Consider the following 20,015-nt stretch of genomic DNA (forward strand, 5'->3'; position numbering starts at 1 on the left):
TTGTACACGCTTGTCAAGCCATGTCCTTTCCAGGTCTCATGTCTTAAGTCTATAGTCAGTCAGTCGTCCCCCCCCCACACACACACACACACACTGGAAGGCTATCCCACTACTTCACTCAACTTCTTGGCTGTTCTTTCAAGTTTACTCATCTGTTCATTCATTCATTGCAGGCTTTGGAGAATGCAGCTCACCTACAAGGAAACAACTATTCTCTCCCTCTCAGCTACAAAACAGTGCAGATCAACCTAATCGCCAAAATAGTTTAAGAAAGGAACCAGAGTTTTAGGCTTTTTTTTTTCCCCAAGTTAAATTTCCTTTATCCCTTGGGTTTGTTAAAGAAAAAACAAATATTTATTAAGACCCAATAAAATAAGCCGGGCATGGTAGCTCATGCCTTTAATCCCAGCACTTGGGAGATAGAGGCAAGTGAATTTCAAGAGTTCGAAGCCAGCCTGATCTACAGAGTGAGTTCCAGGACAGCCAGGGCTACACAGAGAAACCCTATCTCGAAAAACAAAAAAATCAAAACCCAATAAAATAATTCTGTGTAATTTATTTGAAAGAGTAAAACATGGGAAACTCAAAATATCACTTAATCAACATTTCAAAAAGGAAATCAATCAGTAAGTCCACAAAGAAATCTTAACATTTTCTCCTGTTTAATTGATCGTTCATAAAGTTATTCAAACAAAATGGGTACCAAAATTCTGACTCATTCTAATTATCAAAGAGAAGCATCAATAGCAGTAACATCATAACAGAGGGGCCTAAAGGATTCTTCAACTTGACCCTCTGATTTCCTTTAACATCATAACAGAGGGGCCCAAAGGATTCTTCAACTTGACCCTCTGATTTCCTGAACGACTTAAATCCACAGCATCCATGCAACAATAATCCCAAATGGGTTTTTTTTTTTTTTTTTTTTTACTTTGAAGGCGCTTCCTGAAGAGCACACAGGATCAGTTTCTCAGACCAGTATGTAAAGCTCACTGCATTTCAACTTTCTCCCCAACAAAGTCCTGCTTTCAGCTCCAATACTGGTTTCTGCAGACTTCCAAACTCTCCCAATCTTCCCTTAACTTTGATATTTGTCTATTCCCTTTTTTTTTCTCCCCCAAGCCCTCTTGAGGAATAACATCAACCTTCCCTATTTTATAAAAAGAAAAAGAAAAAAGAAAATTACTGAGGCGCTCGCGGAGCCAAAGGAATACAGTTGCAACACATGGCAGCCTCTGGGAGATTACAAAAACAAACAAACAAACTAAGAACAAAAAGCCGGCAGATGCTGCGATCGATCGCTGTCCTGCTACGCCTCCGTCCAGGTAGCGGTGCCCCAGCCCCACACGGCGCGGACAACCTGTACACACTCAACGCCAACTGGCAAGTCGCAAACTCCCATGGTATATACCCTTCCCTTTGGCTTCTCCGACCCAGACCAGACTTGACCGCTCTAGAATCCGCTCCACTTCTTCCCTCCTCGCCCTAAAAGTACAACTTCTTCTCCAGAGAATAACTTTTTTCCCTGGAGCACCCTTTTTCCCCCCTCTCATCCCTGAGGGACTCCGGGGAGGAGAGGGAGGAGGGCTTAAGGGAAAGAGGTCGCCCGGGGGCGCCCGACGCTGCCCCGCCACCATTAGGCCAAAGCCATGCCGCACTTACCCCCAGACCACATAGTTGGTCTTCACGTTCTTGGGCCAGGAGAACTCCCCGAAGATCACTTCATCCCCCTTGACCACGATCTCCTTCTTCTGGATGTTGTACTGTCGCAGGACGCTGAGCACGTCCGCCATCTTCGCCCCCCTCGCCGCTGCCGCCGCCGCCGCCGCGGGCCCCGGACCCCGCCGTCACCGCCGCGCCTGCCGCCTCCTTCCCCCGTCGCCTCGCCCTCTTCCCGCCGCCGCCGCCGCCGCCGCGAACCAACAGCCGCCGCACTCGACAGCCGCCCGCGTCTACGACAGCCGCCCGGGCAGAAGCCACCCAGGCCGCCGAGGACCCCGCGCTATATAAGGCAAGGCCCCGCCGCGGGCTGCCCGCGGAGAACGCCTGACGGAGCCACGCTCCGCCGGGGCCGCGGGCCGCCGCCAGGGGGCGCCGCGGCCGCCCGAGCACACGCGCCTCCCAGACGCCCGCGGGGCACGCCGCCGACTCCGGGAAACCGGAGAGCCGGCCTCGGCGCTCCCCGTGTGCGGCGCCCGAGCGGAACCGGGCCCCGGCGCGGGCTCCGAGGCTCGCGCGGGGCGAGCGACAGGTGCGCGCGCACCTGCCGGGCGCTTCTGCACTTTTCAATCCCGGAGCGCGCGCCGCCGCCGGCTGATTTCAACTTTTCCCGGCGCCAGGCTCCGCTTCCCTCTCTTGAACCCCAGGACTACCTTTCTGTCTGCGTCGGAGCGCCCCCGTCCCCCTCCGCACTCAGCGACGTACGTCCCCGTGGTCAGGATCAGCTCCTCGGGAAAGCTGGAGCTCTGAAATGTGAACGTTTTCGAGTTTAGACTGGGTTCTAATTGGGGGTGGGTTTGTAAAAGAGGAAAAGAAGAGTTAGGTGGAGGACAATTCTGGCCCCGTTTGTTAGTCACTGGTCTCCTAACATCGTTTGATATGATGGACAGAATAAAATTAATACGAGAAGAAGCTGAAAGCATGGACGAAGTGCCATTCATTGTTGACTCGTCCCCCTCTTTTCCCTTGGAAACAACTTTTTCCATCCCCGCAACTTCTCCCGGGTAATCACAAAAAAAGCCTCAAGTGATTTCAGGTTATGAATGGAAGAAAAACTCCTTCAGAAACCTCAAGCTGTGAATTAGAACACTTTCAGACGACCAGACTTTTAAGTGGCACACAAAAGGCTTACCGGTGCCTTTATGGTTATGGGAACCTAGAAATCAGTTCTGCATACAATGCATGGCCTGTGTACCTTAAACATATTCTTTAAGCCTAATATTTCTTTTTCATTCTTTGTGAGAAGGAGGCACACTTTGTTACTTATAAAACCAAACACTTTGACCTGTTTTTTTTGGGGGGGGGCGGGGGGATGAACTTCTGGTGTGTGTGACAAAGAGTACTTTGGGTATAGAAAGAAGTATGAGGTTAAAAAATGTCTGCTCCACAAATGTCTTTCTCCCTTCAATGTGTCTCAGAACCTCACTGCAAATGCAGGTTATAAAGAACTGACAGTGCTTGTTTGTCCCTTTCACATCTCTGTATTTATGCCTATATCACAGCATCCAGTATTTCCTTGTTCCCTTTGTTTGCTTTCCTACCTCCTAGGAAATGAACTGTATGACATGTAGTATATATTGGTCATATGTACTGTACTTGGTACAGTAACAGCTCCTAGAAAGATGTTGAATTAGTAAGTGAAAAGATAAAGGCTCCTAGTAAAGTTTGAGGTAATAAATGCATAGGTAGGTTTCATGGAGTTAAGAGAGTCAGCAATAGTTTTTATGAATTTTATTTCATATACAAGTCATTTCCAACCAATTTCTCTTTTTGATTAATTTACATTTTTAAGGTTAATGATCCCTAAACTCAATGTTATAAGATACATGGTTATTAATTTATATAACAGTTAAAGCACTGAAATTCTTACTTCGTTTCTGTTATATAAATTCTCGTAAATTGCCCCTCTCATGTTAGTTAAGTCAAGAAGGTCAAAATCTAATAAAAGATAATAGTAGCTGTAGAACTGAAATTTTGGGGAAGTAACTAAAAATTATATTCAAAATAGTTTTATCATGGGCAAAGCTGTGCACTTCATAGGGACACATGGACATTGGTAGGAACCAAGAGCTCTCTAATTGGACGCAAGACCTACTCAACAAGAGGGACATCACGCCTGGTCCAGAAGACCTAGCCAACTTCCCCTGCTAGGAAAGTAATGGATCTTGAAGGAGAACCTATAACCTCCACTTTACTAAATCAGCATACTCCTTGACTACATTCTAAATATTTATCCTTTGCCCACAAATAAATGTAATTCTCCCCACTCTTCAAAAGTTTTTCTCTTTGCAACAAATAGACCGTTGCAGGGAAAAAACACAACTGATCAAATGCAGAGTTGTGGAGCTGAGCCCTAACAGACACATCTACAACACACAACCCCTGCACATAAGGCTCAGGGATCATTTCCAAAGAGGGGGTGGAAAGATTGAAGGAGTCAGAAGAACAGGAACGTTGCTCGGAGACCATGTCTCCTAGAAACGTCAGAGAAGCTACACCCATGAAGTCTCACTAACATGGCTGCCTAAACAAGACCTGAACAAGAAAAGAGACCAATGGTCATCCTAAAGTGGGAAGGAGAATGCTCATGGGACTTCAACCCTAGACAAAGAACTCAGGCAGCAAGGAATGCTGAAAGAGGGTGATATAGTCTTCCTCATGGAGAAGCACAACTGGTTGTCCAAGGCAAATGGTCAGTCCTGAAAGCATTCAGATACATATATACGTGTGCGTGTGCGTGTGTGTGTGTGTGTGTGTGTGTATGTGTGTGTGGGTGTGTGTGTGTGTGAGTGTGTGTATGTGTGTGAGTGTGTGTGTGAGTGTATGTGAGTGTGTATGTGTGTGTGAGTGTGTATGAGTGTGTGTGTATGTGTGTATATGTGTTGTGTGTGTATGTGTGTGTGTGTTTTGTGTGCCCGAGAAGATTGCATGTATATATTTAGAATTGTGCATATGTAACAATTGGAGAGAAAGAGATCATGAATTTGAAATAGCAGAGGAGGGGTTCTTGGAAGCATCTACGAAAAGGAAGGGGAAATTAATATATATTTACATTATAATCTCAAAAACTTAAAAAATAACCTGTGCATATCTGTAATCATGAGTACCAGAATTCCCAACAATTCTTGGTTTAAGGTTTATTGATAGAATAGCTAACCAGACACCAGAAAGTATCCCATTTTCTTCTTAACCTGGAAATTATGGATATACTAAATACATATGTACATCTATAGATCTCTGTATTGTCATTGAATCTTGGTAAATCTTTTTGCTTGCTGTATCCCTAGTGTGTCTCTTTCAGAAGCTATGGAACTTGGCCCTCACATTATTGTCTCACGTTACCTTTTTTGCTTGTTAGTAACCACAGAAACATCTTCTGCGTTTCTCATGGTTAACAGCTCACTTATTTTTAACACAAAAGAATATTCCATTCTCTAAATGTGCTATGAGTCAATCATTTACAAACCAGAGGATGTCTTGGTGACTTCCAAGCTTTGTCGTCTTTGAGGCTGAGTCAACGTCTTATCGCGCTGGGCGGTGGTGACGCACGCCTTTAATCCCAGCACTTGGGAGGCAGAGGCAGGTGGATTTCTGAGTTCGAGGCCAGCCTGGTCTACAGAGTGAGTTCCAGGACAGCCAGGGCTATACAGAGAAACCCTGTCTCGAAATAAAACAAAAACAAAAATAATGTCTTATCTATCTTAACTATCTTTGTCCAGGTTTTAGTTCGGGTTTAAGTTTTAAACTCCTTATGTAAATACCAAGAAGTCAGATTGTTAGGTCAAACGATAAAAGAATGCTTAATTTTCTAAAAATTGCCAAATTATCTCCTAATGTGAGAGTATCATTATTTTTATTGATGCTGTCATGGTTTGTATGTTCTTGCACCAGGGAGTGGCACCATTTGGAGGTGTGACCTTGTTGAAATAAGTGTGACCTGGTTGGAGTAGGTGTGTCACGGTGGGTGCGGGCTTAAGACCCTCACCCCAGTTGCCTGGAAGTCAGTCTTCCACTAGCAGCCTTTAAATGAAGATGTAGAACTCTCAGCTCTGCCTGCACCATGCCTGCCTGGATATTGCTATGCTCCCACCTTGATGATAATGGACTGAACCTCTGAGCCTGTAAGCCAGCCCCAATTAAATGTTTTTTATAAGACTTGCCTTGGTCATGGTGTCTGTTCATAGCAGTAAAACCCTAACTAAGACAGATACCAACAATGAGTGAAAGTTCCTGTTGACCATATCTATATCAATGCTGAATATTGTCAACGACTATGGTCGTCAGTCTAGTAGGTATGTAGTTCTCCCCACCCCCCACCCCCGTTATCCTGGAACTCACCCTGCAGACCAGACTGGCCTCAAACTCAGAAAGATCTGATAGGCTTTGCCAATGCCTCTGCCTCCACCTTCTGAGTACTAGGATTAAAGGCGCGCAGCCTGGCCATCCCTGCACCCGCCACCACCAGCAGCACCAGCAGCAGCACCACCACCACCACTACTCAGCAAGGGGAAAGGAAATATTATCAAAGAAACACTACCAACAAAACACAGTAACAGGCCAGTTACTACACAGAACAACCCTGTCTCAACAAACGAACAAACAAACCCTGTCCATTAGAGCTCCGAGCACATGAATCATTGTCTTCATTCCTACTCTGATAATTCCAATGCCCCTGCCAAGTCTTTCTGAAATTCTGTTCTGACTTTATTGTGTTTTAGTTCTGTTCGATAAACCTTATAAATCTTTTCTTGACAGCTGGACACAATGTACCAGTGAAAGGGAATGGCTGTAAGGCCTTGAACTGTGCCATAAAGTTGCAGGGAAGGGAATTCATTCTACGGTCAGATCACTAGCACTCAGTCTCCAGAGTGGGTTTGTGGCGCTGAGTGAGGACGATGCCCATTCTCCTCAGTCTCAGGACGCATTCTCAGTGAGAATGGCATAGACTGGTGTGGATCTCCACATAGAAGGAAGGGTACAAATGACTGCAATTTGCTATTGTCTCATAGGTCGGGTAGCATCTGGCGAAATTCCAGCAGTCCAGAGCTAACTGGTCCAGCAGTCCAGAGCTAACTGGTCCAGCAGTCCAGAGCTAACTGGTCCAGCAGTCCAGAGCTAACTGGTTAGGTTTTCTGTTCTTTGTTTCTTTTTTTTTTTTTCCAGAAGAAGCTTTGTCAAGAACAGAGTTCTCTGTTATATTTCAAAATTATCTTTTCTCTGCCCCTTCCAGGATGGCCAGGGCTACATACACACAGAAACCCAGTCTTGAAAAAATAAAACTATAAAAATGATATCTATTTTACCATTTCATTTACCAACTATAGTTATATATTTTATTAATATACATTAAAATATTATGGGCATATGTATTCATATTCATATATGGACTTTTTGTTTTGTTTTGTTCTTTGAGGCAAAATTTCTCTCTATGGCCCTGGATGTAACTTGAATTCATTCTGTAGACCAGGTTCCTCTGCCTCCTGAGTGCTGAGATTAAAGGCATATGCTAGTAGTCCAACCTGGAATTTAAAAATAATACAGAAATAAATAATAATGACTTAGAAAACCAACTTAGGAGATTTAGAAACTTTAAATTGAAGTAAATTTAACATTGACCCTATTTAAAACACAAATTTCTGTTGGCATTATTTTTTACATGTTATAAAATTTAAAAAATAAATCATACCAGAAGTTTCTTTTTCACCTTGAAATTAAGGCCTTGTTTTCTTGTAACAATGGTAACAAAGGCTATTCAATAAATAAACTTTACAAGGTTTGCAAGGTAAACACAAAAAGTTTACCACCATTTTTTATCCATTAGGTATTCTGTCTTACTTGGACTGCATATTCCTAAATGAGGCCACAACACCTGGATGTGTTTGCTTGCTCATCAGTTAATCTTTATAAGTTTCCCAGAAAAATAAAACAGAGAAACAAAGCAAAAGGAAAGAACTTCAAGCAAATATAAAATGACCAGTGTGTAAGGTTAATTGTGATTTCTCTGCACAGGGGAAAGTTTGATGGAAAAACACCTGTTATAAAATGCACACGTGAGAGTGTAATTGTGCTTGTTTCCTTGCTGTTCTTTCAATTCTTGGAGATAATAAGTTCTCACTGTGAAGTTCTCACTGTCCCGAAAATTACTATGCAGTCCTGGCTGATGCTGGAGTTTTATTATGCTAATTTAAAGAATATATTCTTGGGCTCTACCAACTTTGTCTAGCTATGCCATGGGGGAAAAAACAGCGTTTCGTTAACCTTCAAAAATAGGTATATAGGGGGCTGGTGAGATGGCTCAGTGGGTAAGAGCACAGGACTGTTCTTCTGAAGGTCCGGAGTTCAAATCCCAGCAACCACATGGTGGCTCATAACCATCCATAACAAGATCTGACGCCCTCTTCTGGAGTGTCTGAAGATAGCTACAGTGTACTTACATATAACAAATAAATAAATCTTTTTAAAAAAATAGGTATATAAAAGAGGGTGTCTCGCACCCCAATAAGATGGTCTTTCTCTTTGCTTTTGTTGTTCCTGCTTCTTTGAGGCAAGGTTATAATGTAACTCGGGCTGCCTGTGAACTAGCTCTGTGGCTGAGAATGACCTCACACACCCAAGTTTCCCAACTTCCTGAGTGCTGAGTGGGATTTCAGGCATGTGACAGTTTACCTAGTTCGATGACTCCTGAAGATTGAACCCAAGCGAGACTCCAGGCACGCCTGGCCAGCATTTACCACCAGAGCTCCACCTCCAACCCCAGTGTTCTCTAGTTTTTTCTTTGACACCAAAGTGTGCAATTTCCATATTGAAAAGAGTTTCGCCCTTTTTGTTCTAAAGCTTTTTTTTGTTTTTTTGTTTTTTTTGTTTTTTTTTTTTGGTTTTTTTTTTTTTGGTTTTTTTTTTTTTGTTTTTCAAGACAGGGTTTCTCTGTATAGCCCTGGCTGTCCTGGAACTCACTCTATAGACCAAATCCGTCTGCCTCTGCCTCTTGCCTCCCAAGTGCTGGGATTAAAGGCATTTGCTACCACTGCCCGGCTTAAAGCCTTTCTTGAAGGGACACAATCTTGTTGAAAGTATGACAATGACTATTGTTGTTCACACTTAGCCTTGGTAAAACTGGTATGTAGACAGCTAAGCAGATGAATGAACATTATAATGTGAACATTGGGGGCAAGTGGGTTTTGACAAAGAAGAGGCTGTTTTCAATTGAAACAAACTTGAGGACACACTTCCTAAGGATAGTCCTTGTGTAGCATAGATCCCTGAAATATACCAAAGTATACCTCTCACCAAACCCAAGTTGGACAAACCCAATTCTGAGCAGGCGAGATTAAACACAGCACAGACAAAAGACAAAATGAGTGAGGATGTCTTTGAATGTTTCTTTTTTCAAAGCTTTTTGAGACACTGTGTAACCCTTGGAACTGTCGTAGAACTAGCTCTGTAGACCAGGTTAGCCTCAAACTGACAGAGCTCTGCCTGTCTCTGATTACTGGGATTAAAGGTGCGCATTTGAATAATTCTTAAGAGAGACTCAAGGCATATTTGATCCAAAGACCTTGGCCTAAGAAGATCTTCTGACCCTCTTAGATCCAGCTCAGAGATAAATACCTCTGCCTGATCTCTCCCTACACATTCTTCATGTCATAGGTAACCCGACAAGCCAACAAACCTCTGGAAAGTTAATCAGTTTCAAAAACAGTGGGATTTAGATTAGCCAACAGTGAGATCCTAAGAGACTTTATTCCCGGAAATATGAAATGAACTCTTTCTATGCACAGCCTTGACAGAACACTGGAGTTTCATTTGCAACTTAATTCTCTGTAAACTTATTTCTCGGCTTTGAGCCAGAAGGCCCCAGTCAAGAGAACACACAGACTTCAGGTGGCTGAACTAGCCAGTTGAGTTTCCTCATCAGCCACAATGGTCTCTACAGAATCTGCCTAAAATCTTCATTATTATTATTATTATTATTTTAATTTGCCAATGGCTTACAAACAAAGACCATCAGGAACATATAACAGAAGAAGCAATCTAGCATAGGCCATGAACCTACCCCACTGTGATGAGGGGGCCAGGCGGCAAAGCCTCTCATCTGCTGATCAGAATAGCTGTTTTAACTAGCCACACGACTCTGTGGTTTAAATATGTGTGATAGCAAGGACACTCTGAGTCAATGTGTGCTGTTGACGTAGGCGCAGCCCTGTCAAAGCCTCCTGTGCCTCAGGCCCGTGGAAAAATAGTAACACCATACCCACCCTCTCCCTCTCCCTCTCCCCAGGTGAGGCTCAAAGGGCTAGCAAAGCCCTCCTGGTCCAGGCAGGAGCAGATGTTGATGTGTATGCAGAAATCGTCCACCAATGCTTTCTCCCCACCCCCACACTATGATTATGGCCTGAAGGCGGCTGCTGCTCCTCTACAGAGTGTGTCTCCGTGTTCAGCTGTATGTAATTACCCCTCCTCCTTGTTTGTCTGTATGCAATAGCACCGCCTCCTTGTTCAGCTGCATGCAATAACCAGCTTCCCCATTTGACTGTCTATAATACACATGCTACACTTCTTGGACGCTTTGTTTTCGAGATTGGATGGCCCATCCTAGCTTTATCTACACATCTGTGTGTCTGTCTTTTCTTCACTGCCTTGCTGCCTCAGTCAGCTCCATCCCTGGAACCTGGCTAGATGTTAGAAACGTGGTTGTTCCCCCTCTGACAGCATGCTAAAATTTGGCCCATAGTGGTAAGCAGTAGCGAGACCTTTAACAGGCAGTTTGTTCCTTAGAAGGAATTAAGGCTGACCCTCTGGAAAGCGATTCCAGTTGTGAAGTGCTTTATCTCTTATCTGGGAATGCTGTTTTTGTTATCACCCAGGAAACCAGTGGACTAACTTGTCAGCTTGCAAACACAACAAAAAGTGCAGACTTCTCAGAGTTCTAAACTAAGAACATGTTTTTGTAGAAGGTTAACTGACAAATGTTAGAAGATGTGTGTTCTACAGATGGTGTCTGCCATTTTCTCTTGCTGTGTCTTAACTTTCTTTCCTTCGTTTCCTCTTTCCTTTCTTTCTTCCTTCTTTCATTCTTTTGTTTGGAAACAACCCACTAAAAATGGGGTCGGGGGGAACATTCTTAGTTTTCAGGCCATACAAAAACGTACCACAAATGGTGTTTGACCAATTTGGGATTTTGACTCTTGTTTTTGATGTATACTTACTAAATAGGGTATGTTGGGTCCACTTACTGTGTGCTATCCAACATAGGCCATGAACCTATTGTGTGCCCATGTCAACAAGAAGACCTATTGTATATACCTACTAACATTTCCATAAGAGGATGTTAGCTCGGACTTGCTCAGTTTGGATTTATGAGCTAAGACTATAACTCAGTTAGCAGAGTCCTCCCCTGGCTAGAAGAGTCCTCCCATGGCTAACAGAGTCCTCCCCTAGTGTGACCACATCTCGGGGTTGCATACTCAGTCCAGCACAAGCAGGGACGTGTAGCACTCAGGAAGCAGAGGTACAAGATCACAAGTTCAAGGACATCACTGAGGTCAGCATGGGTCCCTATCTTTATCAATCAATCAATTAATCAATACAATTTGGGATATGTTACATTATTTGGGGAAACATTATATTTCAGATTTGGTCTGAGTATGTTCCCTAAAAATTCATTTGTTAGTGGTATGATCTCAGTGGGGTGATGTTAAGAAGTAATAGAACATTTAGGAAGACTTGTGGCCTCCATATGCTCATTCACATATTCTTGTTTAATTTTAAAAATTATTTTAAAGTGTTAAAGTTATGATTTTCCTAATTATTGTACAAAAAAAGAGGAGCTGACTAGCATACTTAAATGTTAGGACATATATGTAATAACTGTTCAACTGTCAGCACCAAAAAAAATTTTGTAAAGAAAAAAATAAGGATAGATTTGACCCACAGAGTTATTGTTTTCTGTCTCTAGAAGGTATGAATGAATAAAGAAATAAATGAAGGTGAAACTGTAATTGGAAATGAAGTAGGAGCTACAGTGGCTATATTTAGATGTGTTTGAACCACCTCAGGGATCACTTGAATAAAAGACACAGTCCAGCAAGTGATTGGCCTTAGCAAGTTTTTAGTCCTTGGGTACTTTCTACTCTTTGTACATAAAATGAGGATAAAAACACACTTGCTTCCTAGGAGTGCTAGGGAAGTTGAGTGGAAAAAGTACTTGATCCAGGCAGTGATGGTGCACACCTTTAATCCCAGCATTTGGAAGGCAGAGACAGTGGGGATCTCTGTGAGTTTGAAGCCAGTCTGGTCTACAAAGTGAGTTCCAGAATAGTTATGGCCACACAGAGAAACCCTGTCTCAAAAAAAATGTATGTGAATGTGTTCTCAAAGTCTACATGTTGGGAATTAATTCTCAGTATATCCACATCCTCATTGCCCCACACATTCGTCCTTGTTTCTTGCCTTCTGCTGCAGACAATACAGCAAGGAGCTCCTTGCCAAATGCCAGTGCCTCAATACTGAACACAGCCTACAAAAAGGTGAGAAATGAACTTTTTTTTTTCCCATAACTGATCCTGATATAAACAGACTATGGTAACTCAAAATACTCTAAAGGCCATATTGTCTACTAAACAAGTTTTTATATGTATACCACTCAATTGTAGCATCTAATACATCTATAAATATAAATTTTCTTTCTCTTTCAGTACCAGCAAGTGTCTTGTCTTCAAAGAAATGGTTTTCTTTCCATCGTTTAACCTATGTTCTCCTATGAGGAATCCCAAGAGTAGGGTAAAAGGTATAATTTAAATAAACAGAGACTGTTTAAAGTTCCTATATATTATTAGTGTGTGTATTGTACATGTGCATGATGTGTATGTTGGGGGAGCATGTGTATGCCATACACTCATGTGCAAATCAGAGGAAAATTGTCAGAAGTTGGTTTCTCTCCTATGTCAGGTTCTAGAGGCCAAACTCTGCTTGTCAGGTTTACATAGGAAGCGCCTTCACCTGCTGAGTCACCTCACTTGCCCAAGAAATGTTTTACTTTAGTTAAAAATTCCACTTGAGTCAATGTTGTAACTCAAAAAGGGTAGGGATGGACAGAGGGGGAGAGAAGAAAGAGGAACGGATAGTACCAGGGGTGGGTAGGTGGGGGATTGCATTCCAAATGAAGAGAGCAGTGTATTCTGTCGGTGTATAATGTATACTCTTTATATGCCTTTTGTGGGTGTGCCCTTGTATGTGCCCATGTGTGTGCCTGTGTGTGTATGTGCCCATATGTGCCCATGAGCGTGCACCAGTGTGGATGTGGGTATGAGTGTGTATGTATGTAGGCCAGAGATAAATGTGGATGCCTTCCATTTTTACCCTTTACCTTAGTGTTTGAGAGTCTCTTACTCAATCTGAAACTCAGTGATTCAACATGACCGGCAGTGAGCTCTGGAGAGCTTCCTGTCTCTGCTTTCCCAGTGTAGGATTACAGGTAATGCTTCTCCATGCCTAGCCTTTTACACGTCAGTCACACACACACCCCACACTCTTGTGCTGTCTCTGGTTATCATGGAGTCCTTAATGCTAACAGGGAGGACATTCCTTAAAGGAGAAACCTGAAAAGTATGTACATTATTATACAAACAGGCCTTTAAGCCCACAGCAGCCATTGACACTCATGGAGGGCCACACCCTGTTGGCCCTGTTCCAGGGTCGAGAGCCATGTCATCCCACCCATACCAAGGACACCCATACCAAGATCAGGCCATACCAAATGGGCATCTCTCCAAACTGGTGCAGGTCAGCGTCTCTGGGTTGCATTCACCAGTCTCATTTATTAGGATGAAAGTATTAAGTCTTTTGCACACTAGATTGTGATTGTGTTCATTAACTTCTCTAGAGGTTTGGAGTGTTTTTGTTTTGTTTTGTTTTTTAGGTTTTTTGAGACAGGGTTTCTCTGTGTAGTCCTGGCTATCCTGGAACTCACTCTGTAGACCAGGCTGGCCTCAAACTCAGAAATCCACCTGCCTTTGCCTCTGTCTCCCAAGTGCTGGGATTAAAGGCGTGTGCCACCACCACCCGGCTGAGGTTTGGAATGTTAGGACAAACCTGTAGTGAAAAGTAACTATGGATGTAGTATATAAATACTTTGGAAGAAAGCAATATAAAAAATGCTCTAGTTCTACATGTATCTGTTTTAAACTGAGTCCACAAATTTGTATATTTGTGGTATTTGGAGGTAAAGCTCTTGAGATTCCTAAGAGTAAGTCATGTTGTCCCCCCATCATCCACCGTCCCACCCCAGTAGAACTGGTAGCTCTGTAAGAACGGGAAGTAAGACTTGGCCTGGCCCAAGGATGCTCAGGATGTTTGATATGCTTGAGTATGTGAAAACTCTTAAGGAGGTTGTCTTAGTCAGGGTTTCTATTCCTGCACAAACGTCATGACCAAGAAGCAAGTTGGGGAGGAAAGGGTTTATTTGGCTTACATTTCCATACTGCTGTTGATCACCAAAGGATGCAGGACTGGAACTCAAGTGGGTCAGGGAGCAGGAGCTGATGCAGAAGCCATGGAGGGATGTTCTTTACTGGCTTGCTTCCCCTGGCTTGCTCAGTTCACTCTCTTATAGAACCCAAGACTACCAGCCCAGAGATGGCACCACCCACAAGGGAACCTCCCCCCTTGATCACTAATTGAGAAAATGCCTTACAGCTGGATCTCATGGAGGCACTTCCCCAACTGAAGCTCCTTTCTGTGTGATAACTCCAGCTGTGTCAAGTTGACACAAAGCTATCCAGTACAGAGGTCCTCTCCAGATGTTGGCCAGCACCATCCTTATAAGACAAATTTCTATTTACTATGAAATTCCCATCCTCGGATATTTTGTTTTAGCAACAGAACATGGGCTAGGAAGGGAAATTGAAATTTGTTCATTTCTTTGAGAAATTACAATTGATACTTTATTGGTCAGTGTCCTTTGAAGAAAGGACTCTGTGAGTTTGTCTCTCTGTGTGTGTCTGCATCTGTGTGTGTTAGCTTACTGTTTTGCTTATTTCACTTAATTTTTTGTTTTCTTTTGCTGTTTTTTTTGTTTTTTAAACTGAATTGTTGAGTAGCTCAGCATGGCTTACCTAGCACTAATTGTACTTCTGTGGCTCACTGCTCCAACATGCTACAAGAAATGTCAGGTATGTGTTAGGGTTGAATGCAGACAGCTTGAGTGCGACAGGAACGACTAGTAGTTGAAGTGAAGGCAAATCAATTAAAGTCTTAAAGATTCCCGAACAGCACTTACCTACCCAAGAAACAAGAGGAGAAAAAAATAAGGTGCACAGCAAAACTCAGTTTATTGGCTTACTTGTTCTTCAAAATATATTTTTAAATAAGAAAGCATAGTTTGTTCTAAAAAAAAAACTACTTTATTAGAAGGAAATATAGGGGTGAGTTTTATTTCAAATATGAATAACTTGGAACCCACTTCTCTGCTCACTTTCCTCTGTTCCTACTTATCTGGCTAACACTCTTCTTAGAGCTCTGGCTAGAAGTTCCTTCCTCTAACCAGGCACAGTGGCACACAGCGCTTAGGAGGCAGAAGCAGGCAGGCGGCCGAGTCTGAGGCCAGCCTGGTTTACAGAGCCAATTCCAGGACATGAAGACCTACACAGAGAAACCCTGTTGCAAAGAAACCAAATTAATTAATTAAAAAAATAGTCTGAAGAAATTGCTTCCATAATAATACTTCGAATGATATAAAGAAAATCTACTAGCGTATAGTTCCTGAAATTCTCAAAATCAATCCAAACTATGCAGTCTTTCCAACGTATGTCATCTTCATTTTTCCATTTTCATCACAGTGCTTTGACGTACTATGCACATAAAACTTGCTCTATGCAGGAATAAGCATTTTGACCTATACGGAATTCCATTGTTTAATGGTGAGGCACAGAATATTCAAGCAGCTAATACCCACACTGTATATTACTCTAGAACTTGGTTGTGCGGCCACAACCACTGAAACAGACACCTGGGATAGGCAAGGACTTGGTAAAGGATTTCTAGTTCCCAATCATGATCCTTCAGTCTGTCAGTGACTGCTCATGCATACAACTTCTAATCACAAATACCCAAGACCTTTCTTTTTCTTCTTCATGAAAAGGCTGTCCTTTTTCCCTGATCTGCCTTGAAGTCTGTTTCAAAATACAAGTTATAGTAGCTGATGTCCTTGCTGTACATAGCTTTAAATAGATGTCTTGTGTTTGGTTTCATTTGGATAGTCTTCATTTGATTTCACAGTGGTGATGCAGGTTTTGAGAAATGTAGGCTTTCCCTTCATCCAATTGCTTGACCAAGAGTTCTAACACACCAGGCTCTCATAGCCGTCACAAGGTCAAGCTGGGTCAGTGGCTCTGAGTTCAAGTTGGCTATCTTAGGAGTGAGAATTAAACACTTGGACTCACATGGGGGTATGCGAAGCAGAAACAGGCTCTGTTGAGAATTATTGCAGAAGAGTGAGATATTTGGGGAAAGTGACAAATGAAGGAAAAGCATAAGGAACTCCAGAGAGTTGAGAAGGGGGTTCTAAGAAAGAAAAGAAAAAAATGAAAAAGAAGATATTGAATTTCTTTGTCTGGGGTTTCTATAAGGTGATGGCAGAAACTCAAAGTAATCTTTGTTGACATTAGTTTATTGTCCGGTCTACCAGAAGCTGAAGCAAAGGAGGGTCCACTTGTTCTCTATACATGATTCCCTGGCCCAACCAGGGAGATGATCATGAGCTGTCCACAAGCTGCCCACCCAGTCCATTCCTCTGTCCATTCCTCCCTAATGAGTTTTGGAACTGACCTTGACTGTCAGCAAGTGTTGCTACCTCTGACCTTGCAAGTATCTCTCTGGCTAGTAATGACTCTGCTCAGTTTGTTCTCACACTCACATGACCAGCTTGTAGCGTTGTTATATCAGAGAGTGAACTCTTATCTCAGGCCCCGAGAGTACATGCAGTCTCTTTTTGTTCCCTCTTATTTAGCTCCTTGGCTTTAGGATGCTCTGGGTGGTCTCCTAGCCAGCAGTGTCTGAATAGCAGCGTTATTTATTTACAGTTTAGTTTATTGTGGTTAATTACATCAGAAGCAAGGCCGATATGCCCTGTTTAGCCTTATAATTGTCGACACAGTGTCATCTGAGAGGAGATGACACCGCTGGGGACTGCCTGGATCAGGTTGATTTTTTGACAATTCTGTGTGGGATTATCATGCTGTAGAAGGGCCCAGCCTTCCCTTAAAGGCTGTGATCTTGAAGTCAACCCTTTCCACCTCTGTGTTCCCTTTGGTAACAGTGTTTTATCCCTTCAGGAAAGTCAACTTAGAACAATATAAAAGGATAGTGGTGACTTACATATACTCCTCAAGGGCTTGGAAGGATTTGTAAGGAAACAAGGAAGTGTGGTCACTGGCCCAGAGTCCTGTTCTTTCTCATATCTGTCTACCTTGGTTGTCCATACTCTACTACAAGCCCTGATCCTATTCATCTTTTTCACTTTGTTGTATTAACTCGTTTTTTGGTTATTGTTGTTGTCGTCTTTCTTTTTGTTTTGTTCTTTTTGTTTTTTCTAGAGCATGTTTCTCTACATAATTCTGGCCAGGAACTCACTCTGTAGACCTGACTGGCCTCCAACTCACAGAGATCTGCCAGCCTTTGCCTCCCAAATAATGGGTTTAAAGCTATGGGCCACCGTACCTGGCTTCTCATAATCTTCCTTTTAACCCCAGCCTTACTACAATATCCGTGAGCAAGTTGCAGGTTTCACCATTGGCCTCTTTCCCTTACTGTTTACAGAGGCATAGTCCCTCTATTGGTGAGAAATTATTTTCTGAGTGCAGGCTCTTTCTTTTACGACTACAATATATACTTAGAAACCATATTATTGTGTTTTAAATCAATATATTTCATTTATTCTTTCATAATCTTGTACATGTAAACAGCATATCTTGAACATATCTTCCCCAAGGTCCCTCTTCACATTCTCCTCAGGCACTTCCAACACATCTTCTCTACCCTCCGTGTCCTCTCCTTTGTTTTCATAACCCACTGAGTGCACTTACTGCTGCCTGTTGGAATTACTGCTGACTAATCTTGTTGGCTTGATATTGTGCAAGGTAACCATAAGAGTAATATAGGTAACTGTTGTAACAGTGTAGGTAACCAAAGCTACAGTACAGATAGCTATTGCTACAATGTAGGTAACCATAGCTACAGTATAGGGACCTTGCTTCAGTGTAGGCAACCATAGCAGAGGTGAGTTTATGAATACAGTAGTCAATCCATGCTCAGAAGACAGCACAGTACTCCTCCCCATCCTCTGGCCCTTTTCAATCTTTTCATCCATCCCCTCTTCTGAGCCTTGGGTCGGGGTTGATTGAGATGCTCCATTTAGGGCTGAACACTGACTATGTCACTTACTCTTAGCACTTTGACTAGTTGTGGGTCTCTGTACTAACTGAGGACCACTTCAGAGAGAAGTTTTTTTCTGGCCAAGGCATATGCTGAGGGCATATTAATCTATGTCTAGGAGGCATTGGGTGACCTGTGCATTCAGCAGTAGTATTAGGTTCCTCCCTAAGAGACATGACCTATGACCTCCCAGGCCATAGAATTGTGATTAGATTTACAGTGCCAAGTACGAAATCCTCCCAGTGGAGCAAACCTCAAATCTAATCCGTTGGTTATCTCCATAACCTTTATACCACTATTGTACCAGTGACACATCTTACTTGTCAGATGGGTATTATAGAATGTAGGGTTCACAGCTAGCTAATACTGTTTAGTTGTGGTCTATATATGAAGTAAGTTGATATAAGCTAAAGTTGTTTTTGTTTATTCATTTTGTAGAGTGGGAAATTGGGCCCAGGACTTGCACATGCCAAGCACATGCTGTGCCATGAAACTTTAATTCCAGACAAAAGTAATTATTACTTTTGTACATCATTAATGTGGTTTGACTAGGAAAGGCACCCATAGACTTATATGTTTGGATAATTGGCAGTATTAAGAGGTGCAGCCTTGTTGGAGTAGGGGAAGTTTGTCACTGTAAGGACAAGCTTTGTTGTCTCAGGTGCTCAAGTCCAGCCTGGAGAAGATTGACTGCATGACCCATTTGGGTGATCAGATATATGGCTAAGACGGTCCATCTCAGGGTAGAGTGTCTACGGAGGCAGCTGTGACGTAGCCACTCTTCCCTATATGGTATGGAATTGTATGCCTCTCATACAAGCAGCTGCACATTCTCTCTAAGGGGTGATAAGACATGGAACCAACTCTGAGACTTCTGAGAGTTGAGAGTCCTTAGTGGGACTCTGAGGATAGCCATCGTCCTCTCTGTGGTATGGGGAAGCATGCCTTGTTTGTAAATGGGGTCTGCCTCACAAGGAGAACAGCAACATGGGGAAAGTGGTGCATGAGCTAAAGATATATTGCAGTTTCTAAGAGAAGAGTGTTTGAGACCAGTTCCTAAGCAGGCTTCGGAAACTGTTGAATGGTGTTTTCTGTACACAATAAGTCATGTAATGGAAGCAGAGAGATCTACACTGGAAGAATTTGCTATTGTTAAGGGGGAATACAACAGAAACAAACACATAGGGCCCATTCTGTGCTTTAATCTTTTATTTAGGTGTGAGTAGATAGATAGATAGATAGGATGAAATGGAGGTGTTAGATTATCGTGTGTGTGTGTGTGTGTGTGTGTGTGTGTGTAGATACTCAAGTACTCATGGAGGGTCACAAGAAGACACCAGAGCTCCTGGAGCTGGAGACAGCCCACGAAATACCCTACATCAGTGCTGGGATCTGAGCCCTTGTCATAGGAATTCTGATCATTGAACATTCAAGCAGGCAACTGGACAGAGGGAGGAACTCCATTTTGTTACTTACGGGCCTGGGCCATAGCTAATGTAGTCTCTTATAATTTTGTCCCACAGATTTTGTAGGTTAGGTAACAGTGTGACCACCTGAGTGTACTCTCTGAGTCCCATGTTCATTGAGCAGAATTTTCATCATAGTTAGACATGTTGACAGGAACAGACAGTACTGAAAAAAAATATTTTCAGCTAGTAATGAAAAACATTCCTTTCTTAGCAAACAGGATCTGGAGCAGTGTGACCTTCAACCAGACAGTTGTGGCAATCATTTCTCAAGGCAGCGTCTCGCAAGTGTTTGCTTTCCCAAGATAAGAGGCAGGGGCTTTAAACAAGCACCTAACACAATAGAGTAAATCTTTGACATTCTACTTTTTACTTAATCCTACAGTTTTAAAGCAAAGATGC

General features: G+C 42.7%; 1 protein-coding gene across 1 annotated transcript in view; it reads right to left on the bottom strand.

The window, feature by feature from the left end:
- The window catches only part of Cdc73 (cell division cycle 73), a 94,604-nt gene extending 92,622 nt beyond the window's left edge, over positions 1-1,982 (bottom strand). Inside the window, exon 1 of the mRNA XM_021198424.1 lies at positions 1,663-1,982. Coding sequence (XP_021054083.1) covers positions 1,663-1,793 — 131 coding nt within the window. The 5' untranslated portion in view covers positions 1,794-1,982. The remainder of the gene's footprint in view (positions 1-1,662) is intronic.
- Between the last annotated feature and the right edge of the window lie 18,033 nt (positions 1,983-20,015).

This window comes from Mus pahari, chromosome 5 (assembly GCF_900095145.1).
Source record: "Mus pahari chromosome 5, PAHARI_EIJ_v1.1, whole genome shotgun sequence".
NCBI classification, from domain to species: domain Eukaryota; kingdom Metazoa; phylum Chordata; class Mammalia; order Rodentia; family Muridae; genus Mus; species Mus pahari.